General features: G+C 42.4%; 1 protein-coding gene across 2 annotated transcripts in view; it reads left to right on the top strand.

Moving 5' to 3' along the window:
- Positions 1-14,305, top strand: part of SLC25A24 (solute carrier family 25 member 24) — a 65,627-nt gene extending 51,322 nt beyond the window's left edge. For both annotated transcript variants that reach the window (XM_088474052.1, XM_088474053.1), the window contains exons 8-11: positions 2,736-2,843; positions 3,273-3,440; positions 4,634-4,784; positions 10,931-14,305. In XM_088474052.1, the coding sequence (XP_088330178.1) occupies positions 2,736-2,843; positions 3,273-3,440; positions 4,634-4,784; positions 10,931-11,106 (603 nt within the window). In that variant the 3' untranslated portion in view covers positions 11,107-14,305. The remainder of the gene's footprint in view (positions 1-2,735; positions 2,844-3,272; positions 3,441-4,633; positions 4,785-10,930) is intronic.
- The last annotated feature ends 12,580 nt before the right edge of the window (positions 14,306-26,885 follow it).

The following is a 26,885-nucleotide window of genomic DNA, read 5'->3' as shown; positions in this document are numbered from 1 at the left end:
GATGATGTTCGTCCGTGCAAGATGACGTTTTGCCTCTTTCTGAGTTCCGTTTTTTTGGAGGGAAAAATCCGAACTCCACGTGCAAACTCGAACCTATCCGAGCCTGCACATCCCTAGTGTATATATACATATAATCAATAGTTTGGCCTTGGTACAGATTATTTTTCACATAGTCCCCAAACTTGTCTTAGCATTTGTTCCAACGGTACACCAAGGCACCTATCCCAGCATAGAAGAAATAAGGATATGACTGTTGCTGAACTTCAGTGTCAATTGCGAATTGTCTACCACCCAGGTGCATCTTAAATTGTCCAACTAGATGGAAATAACTTGGTGCCAGGTCAGGGCTGTAGTTAGGATGGTCCAGTACCTCCCAATAGTAACGCCGTAATAACTCGCGCGGGCGGTTGGCAGAGTGTGGCCTGGCGTTATTGTGCAGCAATTCGATCCCTTTTCGCAGCAACCCAGGTCATTATCGACAAATTGCCCTCCACAACCGGCTCATTGTGTCACAATAGCAGACAGCATTCACATTATCTCCCTTGGTGAGGAAATCCACAAGAAGCATACCCTTGTGGTCCCAAAATATGGTTGCCATAACCTTCTTTGCTGATGGAGCTGTTTTGAATTTCTTTGGTGGTGGAGATGATTCGTGTTTCCATGTCATGGATGCTTGCTTCATCTCTTATGTCACATGATACACCCACGTTCCATCGCCTGTAACAATACGCTGGAGGAACTGCACTCCCTCCTCATGGTACCACACAACAAGTGCATGAGAGACATTTCCATCCTATTGGTTTTGTGAAATTCTGTCCGTTACTTCAATTCCCAGCGTGAACATTTTTCCTGTACCCCAGTTGCTCATGATCAATGTTGTGCACAGTACCCACTGAGATGTTCAGTTCGTCAGCAATATCACTAACTGGAATGTGTCTGTCCTCCAGAATCAAACCGTCAGTGCCGCACAAATTGTCATTTGTGGTGAATGTGCTTGGCCGGCTGTATCGCTGCTCATCTTGAACGTCTGTCCTACCGTTCTCAAAGGCTGTGCACCAAACCCAAACCTGTTTCCGTGACATCACAGTATCACCGTACACCTAGACAAGTTGCCAATGAATTTCAGCTGCTAATGTGCTCTCTGATCATACTACGCACCTCAATGATTGACCATGTTTCGGCCAGCCCCGCCATCTTACAACTGATGTTGGGACAGTACAACTGATACAAGGTGCATTGTAATGGCTATGAGGAAGCAGTGGTCTACCTGCTCTGGCCTGGTGGGAAATTAGAATGAGATGGAGAACGTTACACACGTGAGAGGTCTTGTCACCTTCCTTATTGAACCACTTTTGTATCTTTACATGTGTGCCGTTATTTACATGGCTACATTCATAAATAAACAATACATTTTAGTGCCACCAGGTGGCGCTGGATATACATAAAAAATAAGAGAAATATGATACTTTATCTTTTTTAGAGGAAAAAATAGGTCTTTCCAACCACCACTCCTCACGGGATTTCAGAAATTCATATCGATCCCCATATGATGTATATAGGAAAAAAAACACAACATACAAATTTCCTTAGTAACTATATATACAATGTCCCAATATAACAATATGTTATTTAAAAATGGTGGAGTTTTCAGTGTAGATGTTGTAAAGTCCACGTACCCAGACTCACATGCCAACGTGTGGAAATAATCGTATCTAGGTATCTTTTATTCTCCCACCATAAAGTGTTCCCAGAAAAAGATCCACTTATTGTATCCAACAGAAGAACGTAAATATTGCGTACCTTACTCACATTAAGTGTACGCTATAACGACTCATAAAGGTTTCTTTATTCTGCAGTTCAATATTCCCTCGGCTTATCACCATGCATATTCATCCTCACAATAGACAGGAGAAGGAAAACGGTGGGTATAGCCAGTATTTTAATGAAAGTATAAACAAACTAATACAAACAAATAAAAAAAAAAAGTAAAATACATCTGTGACAAAAAGGTGATGACCTGATAAATAGAGCAATGGACTCCGGAATCCACAGTCTCCTTCAGAATAGTCACCAAGATAAAGTGTCCAGTACAACAAAAATTCCCTCTGACCAACGCGTTTCGATCTGACCCCTGCAGATCTTTTTCAAGGTATTCTCTAGCACATGGAGATACATGCACACCAGGATTATTTTATGACAGCAGCCAATTAACCTACTAGTATTTTTCTGGAGTGTGGGAGCAAACCCTTGCAAACACAGGAGGACATCGAAACTCAACATAGATTAAGGGATTTGGTGGTGAATTAAACTCATGACCTCAGTACAACAAGGCTGTAATGTTAGCCACTACGCCACTTTGCTGCCCCAACTATGTATGTATGAAAAATAAAATGGATGCTGAGATGAAATAACAAAGCACACTAGGATGTGCTTTGCTTACTTTCCTCTATGATCTTGTCAGAAAATTACCAAAAAAGGTTCCATGATCTAATCCCCCCCCCCCCCCCCCCACTTGCTCTCTCTGAGCCTATATATGTTTTCATTTGATGTTTATGCCAGCAGGGGGTGCTCATGTCAGCTATAGGCTATGCTGGGCTTTGCAGTCCATCAGCAGTTGGTGAGCCACGTGTTGCTTACCTCTGGTCTGGAGTGTCTAAATTTCTCAGTTTATGTAATTTCAATGTAAATATAAAACATACCAGACACTTCTGTTCTGTTCTGTTCTTTTCTTACAGTACAAGAAGATGTTCACCTCCGAGAGTGGCAAGTTGGGAACAGCCGAGCGATTTATAGCTGGGTCACTGGCAGGAGCAACGGCACAGACTTCAATTTACCCCATGGAGGTATTGCCACGTCACTGTTCACACATAGAGACCAGCAGTTCTGCGCATAAATACCTGTTAGGAGTCAGTTTTGCACCTGCTAAGTGGCCGATGTAGATGCCTGCTGCTGATAATGAGGACTGGTTATAAGTTAATCGCATATGCTGTTGATACGGAGGGATACGCATCTGCATATGGGGGCAATGTACTATTTTCCTGTACCCCTTTTTAATTTTGCTCAGTTTACACCCATTTTGCTATGAATTGTGTATCATACCCATTATCTACTTTAATTTTCTAAATTGCACTACAAAAATGACATAAGTGTGGGTTATAAAGTATTTTCCCTGTGCACCAATAGGCACTATTGCCCATTGTCTCTATAGAATGTGTTAAAGCCACTTGTGGTAATTTGAGGGGAATAGCAGCATGATGCTTGTTGTTTTCTAGGTTATGAAGACGCGTTTGGCTGTAGGGAAGACTGGCCAGTACAATGGGATGTTTGACTGCGCTAAGAAGATTTTGAAAAAGGAAGGTGTGCGAGCTTTTTACAAAGGATACTTACCCAACATACTGGGTATTATTCCCTATGCTGGCATTGACCTGGCCATCTATGAGGTAGGGTTTTTTATCCTCCTTATATGCTGCCATAGTTTTACTGATTAATTTATTTATACATTCATTTTGTATGTGTCCCATTTATAATCTTTTATATAGCACTATCTTGAGGTGCATGTATACTGTACATTGCTGTTTGAAAGGCCAATTAGGGTTTTAGACATAAATAGCCACACATTGCACAATGTATGTACACAAAAAGGACATTGATCCTGATGCATCAGGTGGGGAAGTCTTCAGATGTTGTATAGATAGATGGTAGCTGTTTCGGGTTATGACCACATCTGACCATGCATGCGGTTATGTATCTCCATCATCTCTGGATACCCGACCTGGGCATTGAATGTCTGGGTCCATCGCGTTTGACCACACATCTGTGTACACATCTAACCAAATATGATAGAGATCAGTTTCTGAGCGGCTTTAGCCTGCAACACTAGATAGAGCAAACAATGAGGCCGATATTAGGAGGGATTTGTTTGATAGTTCTTTTAATCTAAATCTCTGCAATGTTAGACTGGAAGGAGTCATGAAATAATGATCTATGTCTAAAGGTGCCTACACACTAGACAATATTGTACACGTTTTACCGGATTCGCCCAATTTCGATGCATCAGCACGACAAATCGTGTAAACTATGTCCAAATCGTGAGTGTCCACTCATGATCATGATGCCGATGCGCATACCCGTGGGTCGTACATCGCATCTTCAGATCTTGCCTTCTGCAGCCAAGATCTTCCAATCTCATACACGATTTTGTGCAAAAGATAGATTTTGTGCAGATTGATCTTTAGTCAGATTGGAAACTTTTTAGCACCATGTCGTGTCCTGGAGAGCCAGGGAGCTGCCGGGGAGAGTTCAATGGAAATCGCTCACAATATCGCATTGTGAGCACATCGTCTAGTGTGTAGGCACCGTTAGCAATGCCTGAGATAGCAGGGGTTCATTTGAATTTTCCCTTGCAAATCATACAGAAAGATAAAAGGTAATGATAATTGTGTATCTTTACTGAATATTGTAGTGTTGTATTAATCTGTGTATATTGCCAGGCTTCCGATATTTTCTGCTCTTTTGGCCAATGTACGGATAAGTGGTACCTCAGATCCCCCATTCTATGATTGTAATAATCGCACAAAGTCTTGGTGGCTCTGCCAGGTAATAACAGCTTGCATGCTTCCCTTTCTTCTGCCAGAGTCTCAAGAATGCCTGGCTTCAGAAATATGCAACAGACTCTGCCAACCCAGGGGTGATGGTCCTGCTAGGCTGTGGCACTGTGTCTAGTACCTGTGGCCAGCTGGCTAGTTATCCATTAGCACTTATCAGGACGAGAATGCAGGCTCAAGGTGAGCATACTTTAAAGTTACTTATTGTTCAAGAGATGTGGTTTAGAGTGTATGTTAGTTTGCACTCTGATAGCCATCACTTCACTACTTGCCACACTTCAACTTGTCAGTTCTTTACTGTGTGACACATGTTGTTGCAGAGCTGTTCACCCTTAGTTCTGCAGATGCCTTGATATCTCTTACATTTTGTTTTTAACTTGCATTTGCTAAAGATATCGATCACTTATAGGACATCAAATATTGTAAATGAGTTTTGTGTGTGTAGATTACCAAAGAACCACACAAGTATGTCACTCTGACACCTGAATTCATCTTCACCTTAGTCCATAAGTCTACGGGGATACCATGGGGCGTAGGTGGTTGGAGCTAACCGGGCACCAAACAGTCAAAAACTTTATCTCCTAGGATGCATAGGTCCTCCTCCACAGAGACCCTGCCCCCAGCCAAAGGCAGATCAGTTTGCGTTTGGTGCCGGCAGGAGCCGGTTGCACATTCTAACAGGGGGACTGCATTCAGCAGCCCCAAGCTTTACTTTTATTAAACATTAGGGTTATTTTTGTTTGTTTTCAGAGCAAGCAGCAGGGCGCCCTAATGGGCGTCTGCGCTACTGCTCCAAATACCTCCACCGGTGCCACAACACCGGTGACCAGTCCGGTGATTACGGTGGGCGCCAGCGGGGCTCAGCTAGCCGCTCCACTGGAAGACCCAAGGCTGCAGCTGGACAAACTGGGAAGACCGGTAAGGAGATTCCCCGCTTACGGAGAATCGCGTATCTGGCAGTCCTTTCCTCCGGTTATGGGGACCGGCCGGAGGACGCTGTAGTGGGGCGTCTGGTTCATCGGAACCCCAGCTAGACCACTGGGGCAGTTAAGTCTGGCGTCGGGAACCATTGTAGAGGCCAGCATCACCTGGCAGTTGATGCAGCAGCGGGGAGGTAAGCTCTCACCCGGTCTCCCCTCCCCCAGCCCAGAGCGCAATCCTTCACAAGAGGTTTCCCGCCTCTGAGCTGCTCCTCCTCATCCTCCTCCCACTGTGAGACGCTCAGAAGCCATTTCTTAGGGCATTGTTGATACTACATGTCTCAGGAGAATCTGGTCCAGTCTACCTGTATACCTCTCCTCGGGGCCAGGTTATACAGCGCTCAATCCTATCAGCTTATTAAGGCTTGAGTAGTTGATTCAGGGCCCATTGCAAGTATATTTCTTTATATGCATTGTATGTGACTTGTGTTAGCTCTGCTATTGTGATATAACCGACAGTCAGAACATTTAAGACAGTATATCTATCCCTGCTGCTCTTTTTTAACCCTCAACTACCAGGTGTATAGGGGTTCATTATTACTTCACATTTACCTGTATTTGTGAAGGGTGTCACATTGCATTACTAGCTTTACACTGATTGTGTGCTGGTTATTACTATGTCTTATAAAGGCAAGGCTAAACAGAAGGCTGTGGCCCCTGTGCTGGTTCTTGCAGATCATGCTCAGCTGGCTTGTCCCCTGTCCCTTCTGTGCAGGGTGGTCTGTGTGCTATTTATGTTCCACAACAGCCCACCTTACCAGTCTTTGTCCAGGAGCCACCTTGGGTGTCCTCCTTATCCCAAGTTGTGACTCAGCTAGTGGACCGCTTTTCAGCCCCCATGCTTCCTACCACCATTTGGTACCCACAGCTGTTACAGCCTGCTATGTCTGCACCCTGGCAGCCTACTCCTGGCAAATTGTTCCAGATTCCAAAATTACTAGAGTCTTTTACTCTCTCCCACCTCTACTATTCTCACGTGTCACGCTTAGGAAGCTCTACACTGCCTATAACGTCCGCATCCTCACGTCCGCATGTCTCAAGTCCGTTTACTCGTTTTCTGGTGCTATTACTCGGCTGGCTATGGCCACAGCCTGGGTAGCTAAGGATGGACAGAGGCGATTGAAGACAGCCTGCCATCAGATAGTACCAGGGAACAACTGGCCCCATCTCCCTTATTTGGGAAGTGGCCTCTTATTTGGGAGAAACTACGTTGGATACTGGACTCCTTGCCTCTAAGGCATCTGTGACCTCTGTAGTCGCCCGCCGGGTCCTTTGGCTACAGTTCTGGAAGACAGACACAGAATACAAGAAAGCCGTTGAATCCTTACCCTTCTCTGTAGACATGCTGTTCGGCGCAACCTAGTTCACACAAAACCACTTAGTCTCGATTCAAGCAGCCTTGGGGGGCCAGACGTACAACCCCCAAGTCTGGAGACAAATCCTCTGCCTGATGGGGTGGGCCTCCTCCTGGGGGTACCCAGGGTGGGAGGCCGACTTCTTTGGTTCGCTGACTAACGGCGTCAACCAACCACGGACGCCTGGTCCAAGAAGTGGTCTCTCACGGGTATGCCCTCACCTTTTTTGAGGCGTCCTCCCTAGCAATTTTTTTGTATAAGTCCTCCATCAGACCCCATCAAAGCCCTGGCCCTCCAGGAAGCCATTCACTTCCTGCTGAGTTCAGATGTGATAATACCGGTTCCTTCGGTTCATTGATGAACTGGTTTTTATTCCACTGTTTTTGGTTCAGAAGCCCAGCGGGTCTCATCGGCCTATTCGGAATCTCAAATCCCTCAACAAATTTATTCGAGTGCCCAAGTTCCGCATGGAACTCTACGATCAATTGTCCTGGCATTGGAACCTGGGGATTTTATGGCTTCTCTGTACATTCAGGATGCATACCTGCGCGTGCCTATTACTCCAGCCCACCAACTGTTCCTAAGGTTTGCTGTCCTGCAGCAGCATTACCAGTTTCAGGCGCTGCCCTTTGGTCTGTCATTGGCCCCTCAGGTCGTTACCAAAGTAATGGCAGTTATAGCGCCAGGGAGTCAGAATCCTGCCTTACCTTGACGACCTCTTAATGTTGGTACATTCACCGCCTGTGTTACGCCATCTCCAGCTGACCATGGCCTGCCTGCAAACACACGGCTGACTCGTCAATTGGAAAAAGTCTTCCTTCTCTCCGATACAGCGGTTGGTACATCTGGGTGCACTCCTGGATTCACGAGCACAAAGGATCTTTCTGCCAGCGGACAAAATTTTGGCACTGCACTTGCATGTGCACAAGGTACCACAATCTAAGGGTATCTATTCACCCAAAAATGCAGGTCGTGGGGTCAATGGTATCCACCTTCGATATAGTGGAATACGACCAGTTCCACTCCAGGACCTTCAACAACAGATTCTCTCCAGGTGGAACGGGAATTATCTCTGATCTGGTCCCAGACGATCTTCCTCTCTCCGGAGGTTCGGCTTTCCCTCTCATGGTAGCTTCAGACGTCCTATCTGGATCCCAGATTGGGAGCTCTTCACTATGGATGCCAGCCTTCAAGGATGGGGCGTGGTGACCGGTCATCATACCTTTCAGGGACGATGGACAACACAGGAAAGTCACCTGCCCATAAATGTCCTGGAGCTTTGAGCAGTGTACAGAGCGCTGACTCTGATGCAAGTCCTCCTCTGGGGCAGGCCGGTCCAACTCCAGTCCGACAACGTGACTAAAGTAGCTTACCTCAACCATCAAGGGGGCACGTGAAGTCGGGCAGCCATGCGGGAAGTAGCCCACATCCTGGTCTGGGCCTCCATCCAGAGGTCTGTCAACTCGGTAGACAAATCGGACCAGATGTAGACCTCATGGCCTTACATCACAACCACAAGGTCCCCAGGTGCGGGCCCAGGACCAGAGACCCCATCCCCCGCTTTTGTGGACAATCTGGCAGTACAGTGGGACTTCATTCTCGCATACCTCTTTCCTCCGATCTCCCTTTTCCCGAGGGTTCTCCTAAAATTCAAGTAATGGCCCAGGTGCCATTGGTTCACCAACCTACATAGTCTCTCCATAGACACTCCTTTTCCACTTCCTCTACGGCCAGATCTATAAGCACAGGGTCCCTTGCATGCCCCAGACCTACCTCGTCTGTCTTTAATGGCGTGGCTCTTGAGTCAACCCTCTTAGCCAAAGGTTTCGCTAGCTCTGTGGTCCAGATGATGCTCAGGTCGCGTAAGCCTTCCTCAGCCCGCATCTATTAAAAAGTTTGGCACTCTTACTTTCAATGGTGCTCCCCCAGAGGCTATGACACTATAAGGTTTTTAGGGCTTCCTGGGTGCTTGCCTTTCTCCAGACTGGGTTAGACCTCGGCCTCTACCTGGCCCCCAGTCTGGTTCCAGCGAAGAATCGCTCCCCTGCCTGATGTTAGAAGGTGCAGAACACCCTGAAGGAATGTTCTACCTCCTTTTGTCCCTCCAGTGGCCCCGTGGGATTTGTTCTTGGTTCTCCTGGCTTTATAGGCTCCTCCATTTGAACCTCTGGATTCAGTAGACCTCAAGTGGCTGACAAGGAAACCGCTCTCGCTATCTCCGCAGCGCCCAGTCCTCGGACCTCTATGCAGGTGAAACCTCCCTGGATGTGGTTCGTGATCTGTGGATCTACGTGGATTGTACCAACTCCTTTAGGAAATCAGATTCTCTCTTTTGTGTTGTATGGCTTTCACAAGCGAGGCTGGCCAGCTAACAAACAGACTCTGGCACAGCATGACAATCTCTCAGGCATACACGCAAACTGATCTCTTACAGCACATTCTACTCTGTCTGTGGGACCCTTCTGGGTGGTTCAACGTGGCATTTCTGCTGAACAATTGTGCAGGACGGCCACGTGGTCTTCTGTCCACACTTTTCTCAGGTTCTACGCCTTTGATACCTTTGCCTCTCAGGATGCCTCCTTTGGGCGCCGGATTCTCCTTTCTGCTCAGGAGCGTCCCCACCCTTAAGGGAAACTGCTTTTAAGGACATCCCCATGGTATCCCTGGGGAACCTGATGAAGAAAATAAGAATTATGGTAGACTTTAACTCTTTTTTTCTCTGAGGTCCATAGGGTCCACAGGGCGCACACACTGACGCACCTGGCTTCATTGGGTATTTTTCTCTTAGTCACTGATTACCTCATCTTCTGTGAGTGTTTCTCGTGTGTACTGTTCTTACTTCTCCTCTCTCCTGCTCTTGCCTTCGGCTTGTTCAAAAAACTGCCTTTGGCTGGGGACGGGGTATATGTGGATGAGGACCGGTGCATCCTGGGAGCTAAAGCTTTTGACTGTTTGCCTGGTTAGCTCCAACCACCTACACCCCATGGTATCTCTGTGGACCCAATAGACCTCGAAGAAAACGAGTTAACAAAGGTAAGTCTACCATAACTCCTATTTTTTTTTTTTTTTTAACTAAAAGTAAATTCATCTGAATTGGCTTATTAACAGCAGCAATGTAGAGTAAACAAGAACAAGAATAATTTTTTCACCAGCATGAAAAGTAGGAGCAGGTTGGAGCTGGCATTATTTGGCAGCTGGAAGATGCTCCTATCACTGTTTGGAAATGTCTTATCTGAAGTAAATATGATTTTTGGCTGAGGAACAATATTTGAGATTGTTAAAATAACTGCAATCATGTTATGAATAGAAATCTTCACTATATAAGTCATATCGAAAGTTTGAATAACATTCTTTAGCAGGATAATATTCGTAGACTTCTAGACACTAGGGGTAAATTAACTAAATCGGTGTGTTTTTCTGGGTCTATATCACACATTTACTAACATTTAAAAAAAACAAATAAAAAAATGTCTGTTAGTAAATGTGTGATTTAGCCCCAGAAACACAACATCGATTTTAAATAAATTAAAATCGACCTTTAGTGTATGTGTATATGTATATATAATGTTATTGCATCACCTTTATTGAAGTGTCCTCTATTCGGAGCCTGAGTGCCGCACTATTGGGGGAACTGTGAATACTAAAGCAGTGTAGACACCTGGCCAAGATCATTTTTTAGACAGGGAGTGCCATAATTTTTTGAAAAAAAAAAAAATGTAAATATATATAATGTCTCAGTCAACATTTCAATTCTTTGTTAGAATTTTTCATCAGGACATATGTAAAATGCTGAGTGCCGCCTATACCCCTGTGTACTTGTTTATATTATATATATATATTGAACGGGATGTAGTCGGCATCCCGGCGTGCGGGATGCCTATGGTCAGAAGACCGGCGCCGAAATGGCTTGATTTCTTTGCATGTGTGGATTGCATGGGGTGTCAGTACTTCTCTCATATTTATGTATAATTTTATTTGCATTCTTTTGCAGCATCGATAGAGGGCGCACCTCAACTTAGCATGGGAAGCCTCTTCCGCAAGATTATAGCCAAGGAAGGTTTTCTGGGTCTTTACAGAGGAATTGCTCCAAATTTTATGAAAGTGATTCCAGCTGTGAGTATCAGCTATGTGGTGTATGAGAAGATGAAGCTACAGCTTGGGATCTAGGACTGTCCAACTTCCAGCCTCTATACTCAGGAACTCCAGCGTGTGCTTGTGTGTCTGTGTGATTTTGGGAGATGTACATTATGCAGCAAGTATATTTGCTGCTGCCTTAATTGTGTATGGTGGGAACCTTTAGAGCTAATGAGCCATTGACAAACAATATAATTTAATGGGCTTGTACACACGGGCATTACAAAGCCGCTCTACTTATAGTATAGACAAAACTTTGTACTTACAGTGCAGGATACTATGTACCTAAATGAGCATGTCCATAGAACTCAATGGTATTTTACAGAGTGATAATGTTTCTCAGATCTGTAAACTGAGACTTTCTGACATCAGCTGCAGGAATTGTTTCCTTACATTATGCTTTTTGAATATCAGCGCCAAACCATGGTTAGCAGGATTCCAGAACATGCAAAATTATTGCCCGTGTGCCCAAGGCCCTATGGCAGACTGAGCGTTCCATCAGTGGCTCCCAGTCCTGTGTCAGACCATTGTAATGCAAAGTGACATTTTACAAAGATTGGAAGTAGAACAGTTTCCTTCTTTTTTTTTTTTTTTTTTTGTTTTGTATATTTGTCTTGGGTATTTTCTATAACTTTGAACTATAGTATGTTTTTTTTTTTCTACATTTTATATGCATAGTTAATTACATTTTGTGAAAAATTCAATATTGACTAGTCAATACCAAGGAAAGTCACTAAGATGCCAGGGAGTACATATGTTTAAAAAAGGATTTCTGAGAACATGCAATAGTGATTCAATAGAGAGAATCTCCTTGTTACAGATGTACCGGGAAAAGTTCAGATATGTAGTATACAATGTATAAAAATGTTGCATTGTTTTTAAAATCGTTCTGTTATTCACCTTGTAGGAGAACATTTCAGGCATATAAATCAATGTTTCTCTTCAGAATATTGGTCAAGTCAGAATAATGGCTGTCATTTGTGTGTGGGTAGGGTTCACTATAAAGTCCCTGTACTTGTTTATAAAACATTTTTAACACAAGGGTCCTTTTAGCTTGGAGATTTACCACACAGGCTGTCTCCCATGGCACATCAGCACTCCTCACTTTTCAGCAGCTGCTTTCAGTCAATCTTCAGACCTATGTAACATGGTAGATTAGTTTTGCACATTAAGTCACTGCCCTAGCAATGTCCACTTATCTCCTCTGTCCTATAATAGTATCTCACCAATTAGCATAAATCACAATCACTAGTCTGTGCTGTGGCACAACGAAGAGATTAAATATTCCTTTCATCCCAAAACACCATACTAAAGAAAGGGAAAAGCGTTCAACTCTGAGAACATTATGGGAGGGTCAGAGAGTGGTTGTGCAGTGTGATTCAGCACTATGTCATTGGTCTGCCCATTCCTGCCTGATAGTATACCGTCCACCCTCGCTGGGCTACTGAGGGAACAGAAGGACATAGACCAGTCCTAAACTGTCTCCATATCTCTTCCTTCCAGACAGATTCTGCACTCCAGTAACAGAAATATATAGTTATAACTGTCTTTGTAATTGTTCTTACTTGCTCATACGTTATTTACTTTGGAATAAATAATCCACAGAGGATATTCAGTGTAGGGCTCATATTAGCCATAACTCCTGCAGGTAAATGATGCAATTAGTTTCTCCTAGTGCTGGTCTATAATAGCTTTTGCCCACAAAATGTGCTTGCCTTTGCCACCCGTGGTTTATGGGGAGAGACCCAAGTGCAGTGTTAAGCCTAGCAGTTCTTTTTTTCCTGCCTCCTAATTTCTCCTGTGACCTGCGTAAAATAAAACTGCTTTTAGTAATAAGAGTAAGTATGTTTACAGATGGATTCCTGGAATTACAGGCTTTTTTTTAGATATAAATAAAACACACCTCTTTAAGATATGACTCCATATTCTAGAACACCAGGTTTAATAAATAAATAAAAAAATCCCCAAAAAACATGGTGTCTCTCCATTCTATATATTGCATCATACTCCTTCCCAGATAGCCTTCTCCTTGCACAGCTCCCCTGCCTTGTGGGCGCTTATGAGGCAGAAATAATGAAGTTAGCGAATGACCTGGGAGTGAGTATAGCGCAACAAGCATATGCCAGGCTCTACCTTAGTGCAATCTTCTCTTATGTGTATGGAGCATATACATTTGTTCTTTTTGTTATATATACTACATGGTGCAAACAGCAAATCTTGTCAACACTGATAGGCTGGCTTTAAAGTAGAATATTTCTTGAACAAAATGACCAAAGTAAGAATGTTGGGTTCATATTTTTGTAACTGTTAGGAATTCTAATAATCACACTTGCATCCATCTGTGCCACTATTTTGTACAGTATATGAAAAGCGGAAGTGTATGCAGCCTTGTAACTTATGTGGAACAGCATGATAAAATGTGTATAAAAATCATTTTCATAACAGCGAACGTTTGAATGTTTTTGTGCATTTTAATCATTGTTTAAATAGTAAAATGTGGCCAGGAAAAACTTAATTTTTTAAGTCATTTTCTCTAAAAAGCAGATAAATGGGTTTAAGATGACATGTACAGTATGTTGAGGTCTGTAAAAACTGAAAGCTGGTATTTAATCTTGCAAATGGTATTTGCAAAAGTGTGTTTCCCAATATTTACTCACTTGTATATACATGCTATAAATAAGTGTATATATACAATTAAATGTACCCAAAACACTGCAAACATTAATTTTGCTGATATACACATGATGGCTATAATTTTACATTAATTAATACAATTTGTAAAACTTTTAGAAGTCTCCTATAGTTTGTAATAGCGATTAACAGCCTTCTACACTATCCTTATGGCCACCTGCTAACATTTTTACACTTGTTTGGCTTCCGGATGATCTCCCCTCTCTCATGTACTGTACTTCACAAAGTTTACACACTGCAGAATTAATGGGTGAAGTCCACGACCTAACATTTCAACTTGAATTGTGCAAGCTGTTTTATTAGCAATATTATCATCCCATATATATGATTTATTATTAACGCAATATCATAGTAAAGAACTTTTATGGCTAATTGAACCCATCCCATTGACTTGCCACATATTGGTTGGTTATGTTTACATTTGCTCAAGACTTAAGAGACCAGTTGATCATTCCTTGTCTGTGTAAGACCTACAGGTTTTGTTTACAATGATAAACTGTCCAAGGCACTACTTTTTGTAAACTCAGAATAAAATCCTATCACTGCTTACTGTTTTGCAAGTTCCTTACAAATTCAGACTAAGTACAAAGCAATTAGTATTTAAAATAAGGGCCCTCATTCAGAGCCGTACACTCTGAGCAGAGCGCACGCTCTGAATGAGGGCTGGCCTCCATAACTATGGAGCGTCCTCCTGGACGCTCGTATAGCTGTGGGTCACCACCCACAGCCTATACGAGCGTGCAGTTTGATGGCCGCGATGGTCTTGACCATCGAAACTGCGTGCCGGAGCCTGCGGTTGAGGTTTTCAACCGCAAGGCCCGGAGTAATTTTGGCTCTGTCAGAGCCAAAATCACTCCCACTGACATCACTAGTGGGCCGGCTTCTGACGATAGGCATTCCCTTAGGAACGCCCCCGTCAGGGAGGCACGCCCCCGGCACGCCCACCAAAGGGGGCGTGCTGTCAATCAACATCGACAGCACGCCCCCTTTGATCAGACACAACGAGCGAAGGAAAGTCCTTCGCTCGTCGCGTCTGGCGCATGCGCACGACGGAGCTCCCTCCGTCGTGCGCATGCTCAGTGCAGAACATCGACCCACTTGCGAGCGGACAGCCACTCGCGAGTGGGTCTGAATCAGGCCCAAAGTCACCACTTTGGGTTTTCAGAACATGGTTGCTCCTGATAACTGCAGTAGAACCATTTAAATACTAATATGTCAACAATATGAGAAATTGCTGTACCACTGCGCACCGAGGGATCAGTGAATTGTGCGGGGTATGCTGCTGGTAATAAAAGGTAGTCCTTTTTTTTTTTTTTCATACAGAAAATGACAAATAAATGTACTGCGCTCAACCACTCTGTATTATGGGATATTGTATATGCTGTGTGCCTGAATAGTATAAAACAAATGTAGGTAAAATAGTGTATACCTTGGTTTTATTCATTGTATAAATCATACACATAACAAGACCAATGCATATAGATATGTTTGGAATAGTACCCTGTTGGATCTTAGGTAGCTGTGGTTGAGTGCTGGTACATGGTGTGCCAGGGAGTATATGCAAAAAATAACACAATAGTGAGTACAATGTAGTCACTTCCAAAGTCTATAGCTCCTGTAACTCTGCTCAGGTTGGCTGCCAGGATTAATGTTTCTCCTTATAGAAATGAGATATCATCTTGGTAGGAAATAAAGTAGTGTATTGTTGGGGTAGACTGCAGCTCCCCGCCAATCCGACCTGTTGTGTTATAAAACTCTTTAGCCTGGGTGGTGGTGAACAGTCATTGGTTGCCCGGGGTTGTTTACCTGGACTAGGGTTTGGAGCCGGTCTGGCGGGGTGACCACAGGACTCTAGACTGGGCCTCCTTGTACTGTGACCGGCAGGTCAGAGGTACATCCTTGTGCAGATGCCCCCCGAGCCCGCACTCCACAGCCAATTCAAGTAATACAGCTGGGGGAATGAGAATACAGAAAAGGTGGGCAGTATAAGGAGAGTACATACATGGGAAGCACATTAATGTAGAATACAAATTGGGGGGAGGGACACACACTAAAAGGAGACTACAGACAAGGGAGGTTACTATAAGGATACTACAGACAATGGGGGAGAATACAAACACTATAAGGAGAGTATAGCTATGTTAATTGGGTATTACTATTTCGGGTAGGAGTGGCGGTAGGCTGAAGCTTTGCCTGGGGTGCCGAGAAACCTTGCACATGCCCTGAATGCAGGAGGTACCAGATGCATATCTAGCAGGTCAGTGCAGCTTTCTTGGGTTATGGGAGCAGGAGAGTGCCATTCACACCCAGAATCCTGCACTTAGAAGAATCAGGTAGGTGTGTAAAGCTATTTAGATGGCATATGTGTCAACATCTCTCCAGAGGTTTTCCATCCACTTGTGGAATCAACGCACGTCAAGTTGCTGCACTTCACTGGGCTAGAGGGGGTCCTACTCGATACTAAGCATTTATACCATGACTTTTAGGACATCCGTATATGTGTGTGTACGTGTATAATATATATATATATATATCTCAGCATGTAGAAGGGCACTCTAGGTAAGAGGTAATAGATCCTCTGCTATGGTGCCTTCCTATTAGGGGATATATGCCAAGCTGTTCTTCCCAGAAAAGAAGCAGACTGCACTCCACCTGGCTTAATCAGCAAAGAAAGTGCATATTTATTTAAGCCTGGCTTAAATAAATATGCACTTTCTTTGCTGATTAAGCCAGGTGGAGTGCCGTCTGCTTCTTTTCTGGGAAGAACAGCGTGTGTGCGTGTTATATAGTCCGGCTCAATGGTCCGGCTCTCCTTGTAGTATACACGCAAATAGCCGGGTGCCCACACATATAGTTACTAACCTATGACCCAGCAGGTGCAGCACTACTGGCAGTCAATAAACACATCAATCGGCAGCTTAGTTAGTCAACGTTTCAGTGCCCAGTTTAATGTTGTGGCACTTTCATCAGGACAAAGATAAATATAAAAGTGCTTACCTTTTAAATACAATTACCATGTGGACGCTCGGTGTCTGATGCGGGACCTCCCACCCGGCCAGCCGGCGGTGCATTTACATAATGTCATCATGGTGTGATCCGGAGCATCAGTGCATGTACCCATCACCATAGTTACATTGTAAACAAAAATCGCTATAAATAAATAGATATAGCGGTAACAATATCAATTTCAATGTGCAAAATAGCATATAACAGATAAATCAAGCAATACAAAACAAACAATACATTACATGCGAGCTCAGGGAGGACAGAAACCTCCCGTGGAGCAGAAGGACAAGACTAATATATAGCTAGTAGTTGGAATAATTACAGATAGCAAAATAAATAAACACCTAATATGACCTCGTGATGCTTGTGGCCATAGTAAAAATATACTAATACTAATAATGTTATTTGAAGCCCATATTGGCAACAAACATAACATCCAAAAGACCGGTTCAATGCCCCACAATACAAATTACTAAATATTTTATATGATGGTAGTTTTCTTCTTGCAGAGTGTTGGATCTGCGATGGGGTCCATTGTGGCCCTATCGTAAGCCAGCATATTCATGTTTGAGGTAGAACGTGATGCTTTTTTTTACTGATGTTCATATTGCTGGTAAGGTCATATTCTATTTGAAATATATGGTATAGATGACATTGATTGATTTTTTTTTTTGGAGAGGTACTAAAGAGTCCTTTATAGAGATGATTGATAATCACAATGCTAAAACTCACCCCATCAAATTTCCGTACAACATTAGTATGGAAACGATTAAATTTCTTGATGTTAAAATAGACCTATGTGATGGGACAATAGAGACTTCTCTATTTACAAAACCTAAGGATCGCAATAACCTACTACACATGTCAAGTTGTCATCCGAAACCCCTTAAAAGGCTTACAGTATTCACAAATGTTGAGAATAAGAAGGATCACATCAGATCCAGTTTTGACAATAGAACAAATAGATACTCTAATTAAAAAAAATGTACATAGAGGATATAATTTGAAATTATTACAGGAAGCTAAGGATAAAGTACTTAAATTAGATAGGAGTGTTCTCTTTAATAAAATCAAAGATGAGGATAAGAAACCCTTCAAACTATAGGTGACAGAATTTCACCATGCTAGTAATGTCATTAATACCACAGCTAAAAAATTATGGCCAATTATTCAATCCAATGGCGATTTAAAATTGGATGCGACGCGACTTATGCCATGTTATACCCGTAGCCGTAATTTGAGAAACATCTTAGAGAAAACAGACATTACTAACATGGGTATCCCTAAATCCAGACCTAATTTCCAGACTAGTAAGAAAGGATGCATAAAATGTACTTGTACTACATGTCGTTATTTACTTGTAGGAGATGTATTTTACAACCCTCACACTGGTAAAGCATATACCATAAGGCATAGACTTACGTGTAATAGCAAATTTGTAATATATCAAATTATTTGTCCCTGCGGACTATCATACATTGGAAGAACCGAGCGAGCTTTCAACGAGCAAATGGCAGCCCATAGGTCCACGATTAGAGCGGCTATCGCTTGCGTCAAAAGTGAACAACCGGTCGCTAGGCATTTCTGCAAGACGCCACATTTTGTTGGCCTCATTATGCTATAGAATGATAGACCATATCTCTTGTGCTGCGCGTGGAGGTAGTTGCTCGTTAAGATTACTACAAAGTGAAACGGAATGGATATTTAGATTGGGCACGTTATCCCCCAAAGGGCTAAATGACCACCTTGGCTTTAATTGCTTTCTATAGATCATTAAGGATATTAGGCTATATTTAGATGTGTCATTTAGTATGTAGCGATCTCCCTTACATCGAATACATCCCTATTGGATTTATACCTCGTTTTATGCCATATTTACCATGCGATTTTTGTTTACAATGTAACTATGGTGATGGGTATGTGCACTGACGCTCCGGGTCACACCGTGATGACGTCATTCCCAAAAAGAAGAACAACAACAAATTCAAACACTGAGAGACAATATAGAACTAAAAAATTCACCAGTGGAACCAGAATGAAATAGAAATCCAAGAAAAGGAAACAAAAGAGAAAATCCAATCCACAATGAAGATGAGACTGATTTTTGAGAGTTGATGTGTGGAGAGGAGAAACCCCCAGACAGAATAAATACACCATACAACAAAAAAATTAAGATAAATACAAACCTAGAAAGAGAGGCACAAGAGGTGGAAAGAAGAACAAGAGTACAGTAATAACTAATGAAAATCCTACTGAACATAAAGAAACTGTTTTCAATTTAAGCAGTAAACCTCTAACTATAAAACAAACTAATCTTCTTAAAAAGGGGCTTGAAATTTGCCCCCCATTCCACTATCAACAAATGTGATGTATACATAGATCTACAAAAGTTCATAAGAAAACTCTGTCTGAAAAAATACTTCAGTAAAAACTAATACAGTGGGACAACCAACTCAACAAACAATTACCAGCATACTCAATACAAACCAAATTCACCCTTTTATCCAGCTCATATAAAAGGTGCCCACCTGGAAACATTCCAAAGACTAATGGAAGAACACATCACAAGACTCCCAGATAAACTCAAAACAAACTTCAACTTTACATCTTCAGAAAAAAAAGCATTAAAAGAATTGAAAACAAATAAATCTCTCATAATTAAACCAGTGGATAAAGGGGAGGACTGGGAATTCTTGATAAAGTACAATAAGAACAAGATGCGGAAAAATTACTATCTGACAATGCAACTTACAAAAAACTATCAACAGACCCCACCAAAAAATTCCAAGAACAACTAGATGAGGGATTGAGATCAGGAATTGTCAACCAGAAGGAATACGACTATATCCTAGTAAAGAACCCTAAAATACCAACCTTCTATCAATTGCCGAAAATACACAAAGACCTCAACAACCCACCAGGATGGCCCATCATTTCTGGCATAGTCTCACTCACTTCCAACCTATCCCGTTATATAGACTTTCTTCTTCAACCCATAGTACAAACACAGAAAAGCTATTTGAAAGACACACTCCACATACTACAAATCCTGCAACAAACCAAATGGAATAGCTCCTACGCACTATGTACAAGTGATGTAAAATCGCTATACACTTGTATTCAACACACACTGAGGTGCGATCATATCAGACACTATCTGTCCACACAAACTAGTCTACACAATAGACAAATTAACTTAATTCTGGAACAAATTTAATTCATTCTATACAATAATTATTTCTGGTACAAAGATGATTACTACCTACAAATAAAGGGAACTGCCATGGGCACACCCTTTGCGCCCAGTTATGCAAATCTATTTGTGTCGAAGTGGGAAGATGACCACATCTGGCAGAACAATATATACAAAGATCACATAATATGGTGGTACAGATATAGTGATGATCTGTTTTTCATATGGAACGGTAATCAATCACCAAATACATGAATGAAAACAACCTGGGCTTAGAGTTCACCATCACAACAAGCAAAACAAAAGCAATTTTCCTAGATCTAGAAATAAATATAGAAAATAATGAAATTACCACAAAGACCTTCGCCAAGGAAGTTGATGGAGACAATATAATTACCATACAGCAGTAACCATCATAGAAAATGGCTCAATAACATTCCTGGAGGACAGTTTAGAAGGATTAAAAGAAACTGCACCAGCCAAAAAACCTTTGAAGAACAAAGTCAAAATCTGACACAGAAATTTCTCAATAAAGGTCATAAAGAACACCTACTGGAAGAACAGCTTAAGAAAACAACAGTAACCAATAGAACAGACATGATCAAATACATAGAAAAGCAAAACACAAATGACCTCCAACTAACTTTCATTACACAATTCAACTCCAATCATAATTTTATAGAAACCACACTGAAAAAACACTGGCACATACTTAAGTTGGATGAGGACCTTAAATCCATTATTCCAGAAAGACCAAAAATCATCTATAAACGTGCAAAAAACCTAAAGCAAGAACTGACATCCAGCTTTACCTCACAAGAACATCGTGAAAGCAACAAAAAAGAGACAAAAGGCTTCCAAAAATGCCTGAAATGTGTGGGATGTAAAATAACAGAACAAAGAACTACCAAACCAACTCTGGAATTCAATTCAAACCAAATGAAAAAAGCTTACAAAATAAAACAACAAATTACTTGTGACACAGAAGGGGTGATCTACCTTCTCGAGTGCCCATGTGGCCTATAGTATGTAGGCCAGACAAAAAGAAAAATGAAAATCCGCTTGGCAGAACAAATCAACAACATCAAAAAGGGTCTTAATACACATAGTGTACCCCAGCGGAATAAAATTCACAGCAATACAAAAGGTCACCCCCCATTGGAAAAGGAGATCTAGTAACTGAACTAAAGAAAAACTAAACAAAATGGATATTTGAATTAAAAACATTAAAACCTATGGGCCTCAATATTGATATCGAATTAAGTATTTTTCTATAAGAAATTTTCTTTTTTTGAGCACATTGAATCATCTCTTCTCTATGCTTTCCCTCAATCCCATAGAAGACCATTCCTTTTTTACATGTTAAAAATTCCAATATCTGCACCACATCGGATAAATCCCTTTACACCTCTTTAATGAAATCTTAATTCCTATTCGTGTTTTAAATATATTTTTTTGTTTTTAATACACTTGACATACTCCTATACATACTATCAATAACACCTACCCACTCAATACATATTATCTCACACCTATATAAATTTTTGCAATGCTGGACACTTTTAAATACTAAAGGTGTGCTTGCCGCTTTTTTCATTAGAAAAAATTACAACATCCAGCAAAGGACTTCCGTTTTTATCAAAATCTAAATAAAGTTTTATTTGAACATTGCCTATAAATATGGACCTCAAACAGGAAAGAGTATCCTTGACAAAGTGCCTGCCAGCACGAAACGTGTTGGATACTGGAATCCGAGACACCCGCCGAAACCAGAAGTACCACGCTACAGCACTTCCGGTATTCAGAACAAGCGCCGGTGGGAGAGAGAAGAATGCCACAACACAGAGGACGTGACTACTGCCAGGAGACAGGTAGGGTTAGGGAAAGTTAGTGAGTAACTTACCTGCATCTCCAAACATCGAGCTGAAGTGTTCACCCTCCGCGGCCATACAACATCCATACCTCCCGCCTCCGGGTTCCGAAAAGAGCTATAAACATCACAACATTTTTGTTTGTTTAATAAAATAAAGTTCTACGACTTTTAAAGCATTTTCATGTGTTTTCAGCATTGCCTATATTTAGTACAAGCGCTCCATATACACCTACTTCATATCTTCTATTTTAATGGAGCAGCTATAACACACTTAGGGCCTGATTCAGAGCTGAACGCTCTGACCAGAGCGCTCGCTCTGAATCAGGGCCCTCCGACCTTTTTTGGAGCGTCCTCATGGATGCTCGCATAGCTGTGGGTTACCACCCACAGCTATAGCGAGCGTCCATGATGATGGTCGCGATGGTCTTGACCATCGTGACCATCGGGCTTGCGATGGAGACCCTGCGGTAGGGTCTCGCTGCCGCAAGCCTTGGAGTGATTTTGGGTCTATCAGAGCCAAAATCACTCCCACTGACATCACTAGTGATGTCAGTGGGGCCGGCTTGAGACGGTAGGCGTTCCCATGGGAACGCCTCCGTCTGGCAGGCACGCCAACGGCACGCCCACCAAAGGGGGTGTGCTGTCAATCAACATTGACAGCATGCCCCTTTTGGTGCGAGACCCGGAGCGATGGAGAGCCCGTCGCTCGCCAGCTCTCGTGCATGCGCACGACGGAGCTCCCTCCATCGTGCGCATGCGCAGTGGGGGAACGTCAACCCGCTTGCGAGCATACTGCCACTCACGAGCAGGTCTGAATGACCCCCTTAGCACGGAACACATATCCTTTTACTTGGACACATGCGTAGTCTGAAAACATCAGCCAACTGTGTGCAGCATCATCATTATGTGCACCTCTGAATCAGGTCCTCTATCTCCCTCTCCCCCTATCTCTCCTCCCCCCCTCTCTCTTTCTCCTTCCCTTTCCTATTTTCTCTCTCTCTCATCCTCTTTCCCCCCCATGCTGTCTCTTGTCCTCTTAGAGCACAGCTCATTATGGGTAGAGGGGGGGGTTGTCGAAAAGACGAGTTGCATATCTGTCTATGGGGGAAATGTATTAAACCGAATGAGTGAAGAAGTGGTATAGGCAATCAATCAACTTTTAGCAAGCACTTATCAAATACATGATAGGCAGAAGCTGATTGGTTGCTATGAATCACTTCTCTGCTCTTTAAAGGCTTTGTACATCTCCCTCTATAACTGTAGCACAGTGTTGCTATCGCTGAATAGATCAACTGTGTGTGTGTGTGTGTGTGTGTGTGTGTGTGTGTGTGTGTGTGTGTGACCTATTTGTTTGAATTTGTGTAAGTATCTATGAATATGTGTGCAGTTATTTAAGACTGCCACATAGACATGACTAGGGGGAGTAGAGATGCTCAACAGCGATAATGTATTTTTGTATTTGAACCTTTGGCAGGGCGAATGTAGTTGTTTGGTATGGGTTTATGAAAAGTAATAGCTGTAGTAGCACACAGTTGGCCTGGCATACCTGTGAGGGTTGTCATGCATATACATCGGGAACATCGAATGACATCGGCCCCTCGCGCACAGTTACAACTAGAGATGAGTGGGTTCGGATATCCGAGATCCGAACCCACCCAAATTTCGGGGATCCGAGCGCAGCTTGGATCTCTGTATGAAAAAAGGAAGCGCTTGGAATGGATGAGAACTTTACAAAAGTATGTTGTGATAAATGAAATTGTATAAGTATGTATAAAGTGTTTGGAGTCCAGGTTTTAGGACGCAATGAGGTAAAAAGAATGGGTTGGGAAAAAGCTAAATGAGAAAATAGAAATGAAAAAATATAATATAATATAATGCAAGCCCAAGAAACGGTGTTCAAACGGACAAACATGCCTGCATTTCTCCCGACTACTCCGATGTCCCAACCTCCAAGCGCTGGCATACTGTCCCTCGGTCTGCGATGGCTTTGTATCTGCGTAGATGATCGCAGTGTGATCGCAATGTTAACACACGCATGCACTGCGAAGCATACAAATGCACAGTACCCACCATCGGCCGATCTGCATATGCTGTTGCAGTTATGATCCATAAGAGACTGATTCAGACATGTACAATAATGCCGCCACAGCTGCTAACTTGTATGCAACGGCTGTGCGGAGTTATACAAATGTCTGCCTATCAATCACTTTGTGAATAAATACGCACTACCAGCAACATCTGTAATGGAACTTGATGCAAGCGCAATGCGACTTGGAGCATGCACAGACCACTGATAATCGTTCCACTGCATAAACATCAGCATTGTGTCCATAGAAGAAAAAAAAGCAGAACTCCGCGCTTACACCATAGTAAACTCAATATACATAGTATAATAAGAAATAAGAATGGAATGTATGAATAAAATACATATATTATTTAATAGCCACTATTGACCTAAAAATCATATAATTATAAATAGATTAAAGTTGGGATGGATGGATGAAGGGAATCCCAGATACGATGAGGCTGCAGTAGTCAAGATAATGAGAGAGTGGATCCTTAGTAGCATCTTAAATAAGAAAAGGGTATGTTCTGGAAATATTTCTAAAGTGTAGGTGAGTGGCATGAGAAACAGACTGTATGTGAGGAATAGAGTCAAGGTGATGCATAGGCAGTGGGTTTGGCAGAATGTGGAAATTGTGCAGTTATTGGCTGGCAGTGAGGGAGGTTTGAGGAGAAGTGTTGTCTCTGGCAGGATTGAATATTATAAGATCTGTTTTGGGCATGTTGAGCTTCAGGTAACATTATGACATCCATGTGGAGATAGCAGTACAGAGGTTAGGAGGGGAGATGAATATATTTAGGTGTCATTAGCATAGAGGTGGTCACAAGAGTGAATTAGTTCTCCAAGAGAAGATGTGTGCAGTGAGCAAAGCAGTGTAGTCTCAGTGGAATGTTGGGTGGTTGTGCACAGTTGCTCAAGTAGATAGGAGAGGAGGAGAGAAATAGGGTGCTCGTTGAAGAAACAGTTCATGGAGAGAGATTTTTTTTTTAGGATTGTTGAGATGAGTGTGTGTCGGTGGAGAGAGGCCATAAGAGGCGAGCTTGAGGTGGGCATGCAGTGGTAGAGAGGGAGTGGAGAATTTGGACAGATTGTAGGGTGAGATAAAGAGATGAGTGCAGAGACTTTAAAAAAAAAAAAAAGTATTCAAATTGTATTTTACCCAGCTGCTGCCTTCATACTCTTAACAGACCGAAAATAACACAATGACAGGACTCTGGCAATTAAAACTGTTGAGTTTTAAAATACCATCTTCAGGATGTGGGAACTTAATCTCCCCCCACACAAACAGATCTTCCTCAGTGCTCTGGAATATCCAGCATTGCCATTCCAAAGTCATTGAGTCTGGTACAGGAGGAAGCTGTGAATCTCAAATAAACACATGTTTTTTATGGATAAGATGTGGGATAAGTGTGAAGACTTCCTTTACTGGAAATGTTGTTAGCTTAACTGTCTAAATGGAAATGTGATATTGTACTGTGTCATATACATTGAAGGAACAAGTTATGTGTGATGTAGATTACAGAGTTGGTGAAGTATACAGATAGATATATTTAAAGTGTTCATGTGTTGCCATCAGGAAAATTACACTGATGTCGCACAATACAGATAAGAATTGTTATAATTAGCCTTTCTTTCTCCTGTCTAAAGAAGCTTATTAGTGCTATATTTATTTTTTTATTGCATACTTGAATGGTTCTCATACATTAATTTGTGTTCTTTTCTCTTGCAATCAAGTGCCTATGGCATTGAGCAGTTCAGTATAGAGTGAAAGAGAAAAATGTAATCATTAATGATTATAAATTATTAAGGGGCATATTTAGCAACAAATATTTGTGAAATTCACCTGAAAACGGAGGTACCCGCAAATTGTAGGTATCCCTTAGTTGTATCTAGACGGGGACTACAGTAGATTTTGGAGATATCTGCTGCCGTGCCCCCAGTGGCGTAAGTTCATCCCAGATGCCCGGAGGCAAGTTATAATTTGGTGCCCCCCCTATAAAAATAGGGAAAATAAATATGGTGCATATCTATCTAATCTATTACATATACACAAAAACACTCATATAAAATAGCCCTTAGGTGGGGTGAATATATTGTGGGCAAAGGAGGAGGTGCCCCTTCAATGCTGCGGCCCGGTGGCAGGCGCCTCCATTGTCTCCCATTGTTCTGCCCCTGATTATCACTCTGTCATGTAAGGGGGGAGGGTAATATATTTAAAGAGCATATGTTTTAGCACTGTAATGTTAGGGGGGTTATATTTTTAAAGAGCATGTTTTATCACTCTGTAATGTTAGGAGGGGGGATATGAGCATATGTTTTATCATTCTGTCATGTTAAATAATTTAACATGGCACTGGCAGAGTGATAAAAGATATGATCTTTAACTATACCCCCCAAAAACTGCTTGTCTGATTTGCACCAATCATAACATGTTTGAACCCTTAAATATAACAAGACATTTCTGATAAAAAAAAAGCACTTCATATTTTGGAAATTAGCATATTTTTACTAGCACTGTATTTTTTTTTCTACCATTTTATTTCTCTCCATTTCACACTGCCCCCCTTGCAGCACACACTTACCTCCTCTCGGCACACAGCACCCTTCACAGCTCACTGCCCCCACACAACACTCACTACAACCATCACACAGAGCTTACTACCTCCCTTATAGATCACTGCCCCCACACAACACTCACTGCAACCATCACACAGAGCTTACTACCCCCCTTATAGATCACTGCCCCACACAACACTCACTGCAACCATCACACAGAGCTTACTACCTCCCTTATAGATCACTGCCCCCACACAACACTCACTGCAACCATCACACAGAGCTTACTACCCCCCTTATAGATCTCTGCCCCCACACAACACTCACTGCAACCATCACACAGAGCTTACTGCCCCCCCCTATAGATCACTGCCCCCACACAACACTCACTGCAACCATCACAAAGAGCTTTCTACCCCCCTTATAGA

Source organism: Taudactylus pleione, unplaced genomic scaffold (assembly GCF_031769625.1).
Source record: "Taudactylus pleione unplaced genomic scaffold, aTauple2 ptg000146l, whole genome shotgun sequence".
NCBI classification, from domain to species: domain Eukaryota; kingdom Metazoa; phylum Chordata; class Amphibia; order Anura; family Myobatrachidae; genus Taudactylus; species Taudactylus pleione.
Note: the sequence above shows the minus strand (reverse complement) of the source record. Positions and strands in the feature narration are given on the sequence as shown.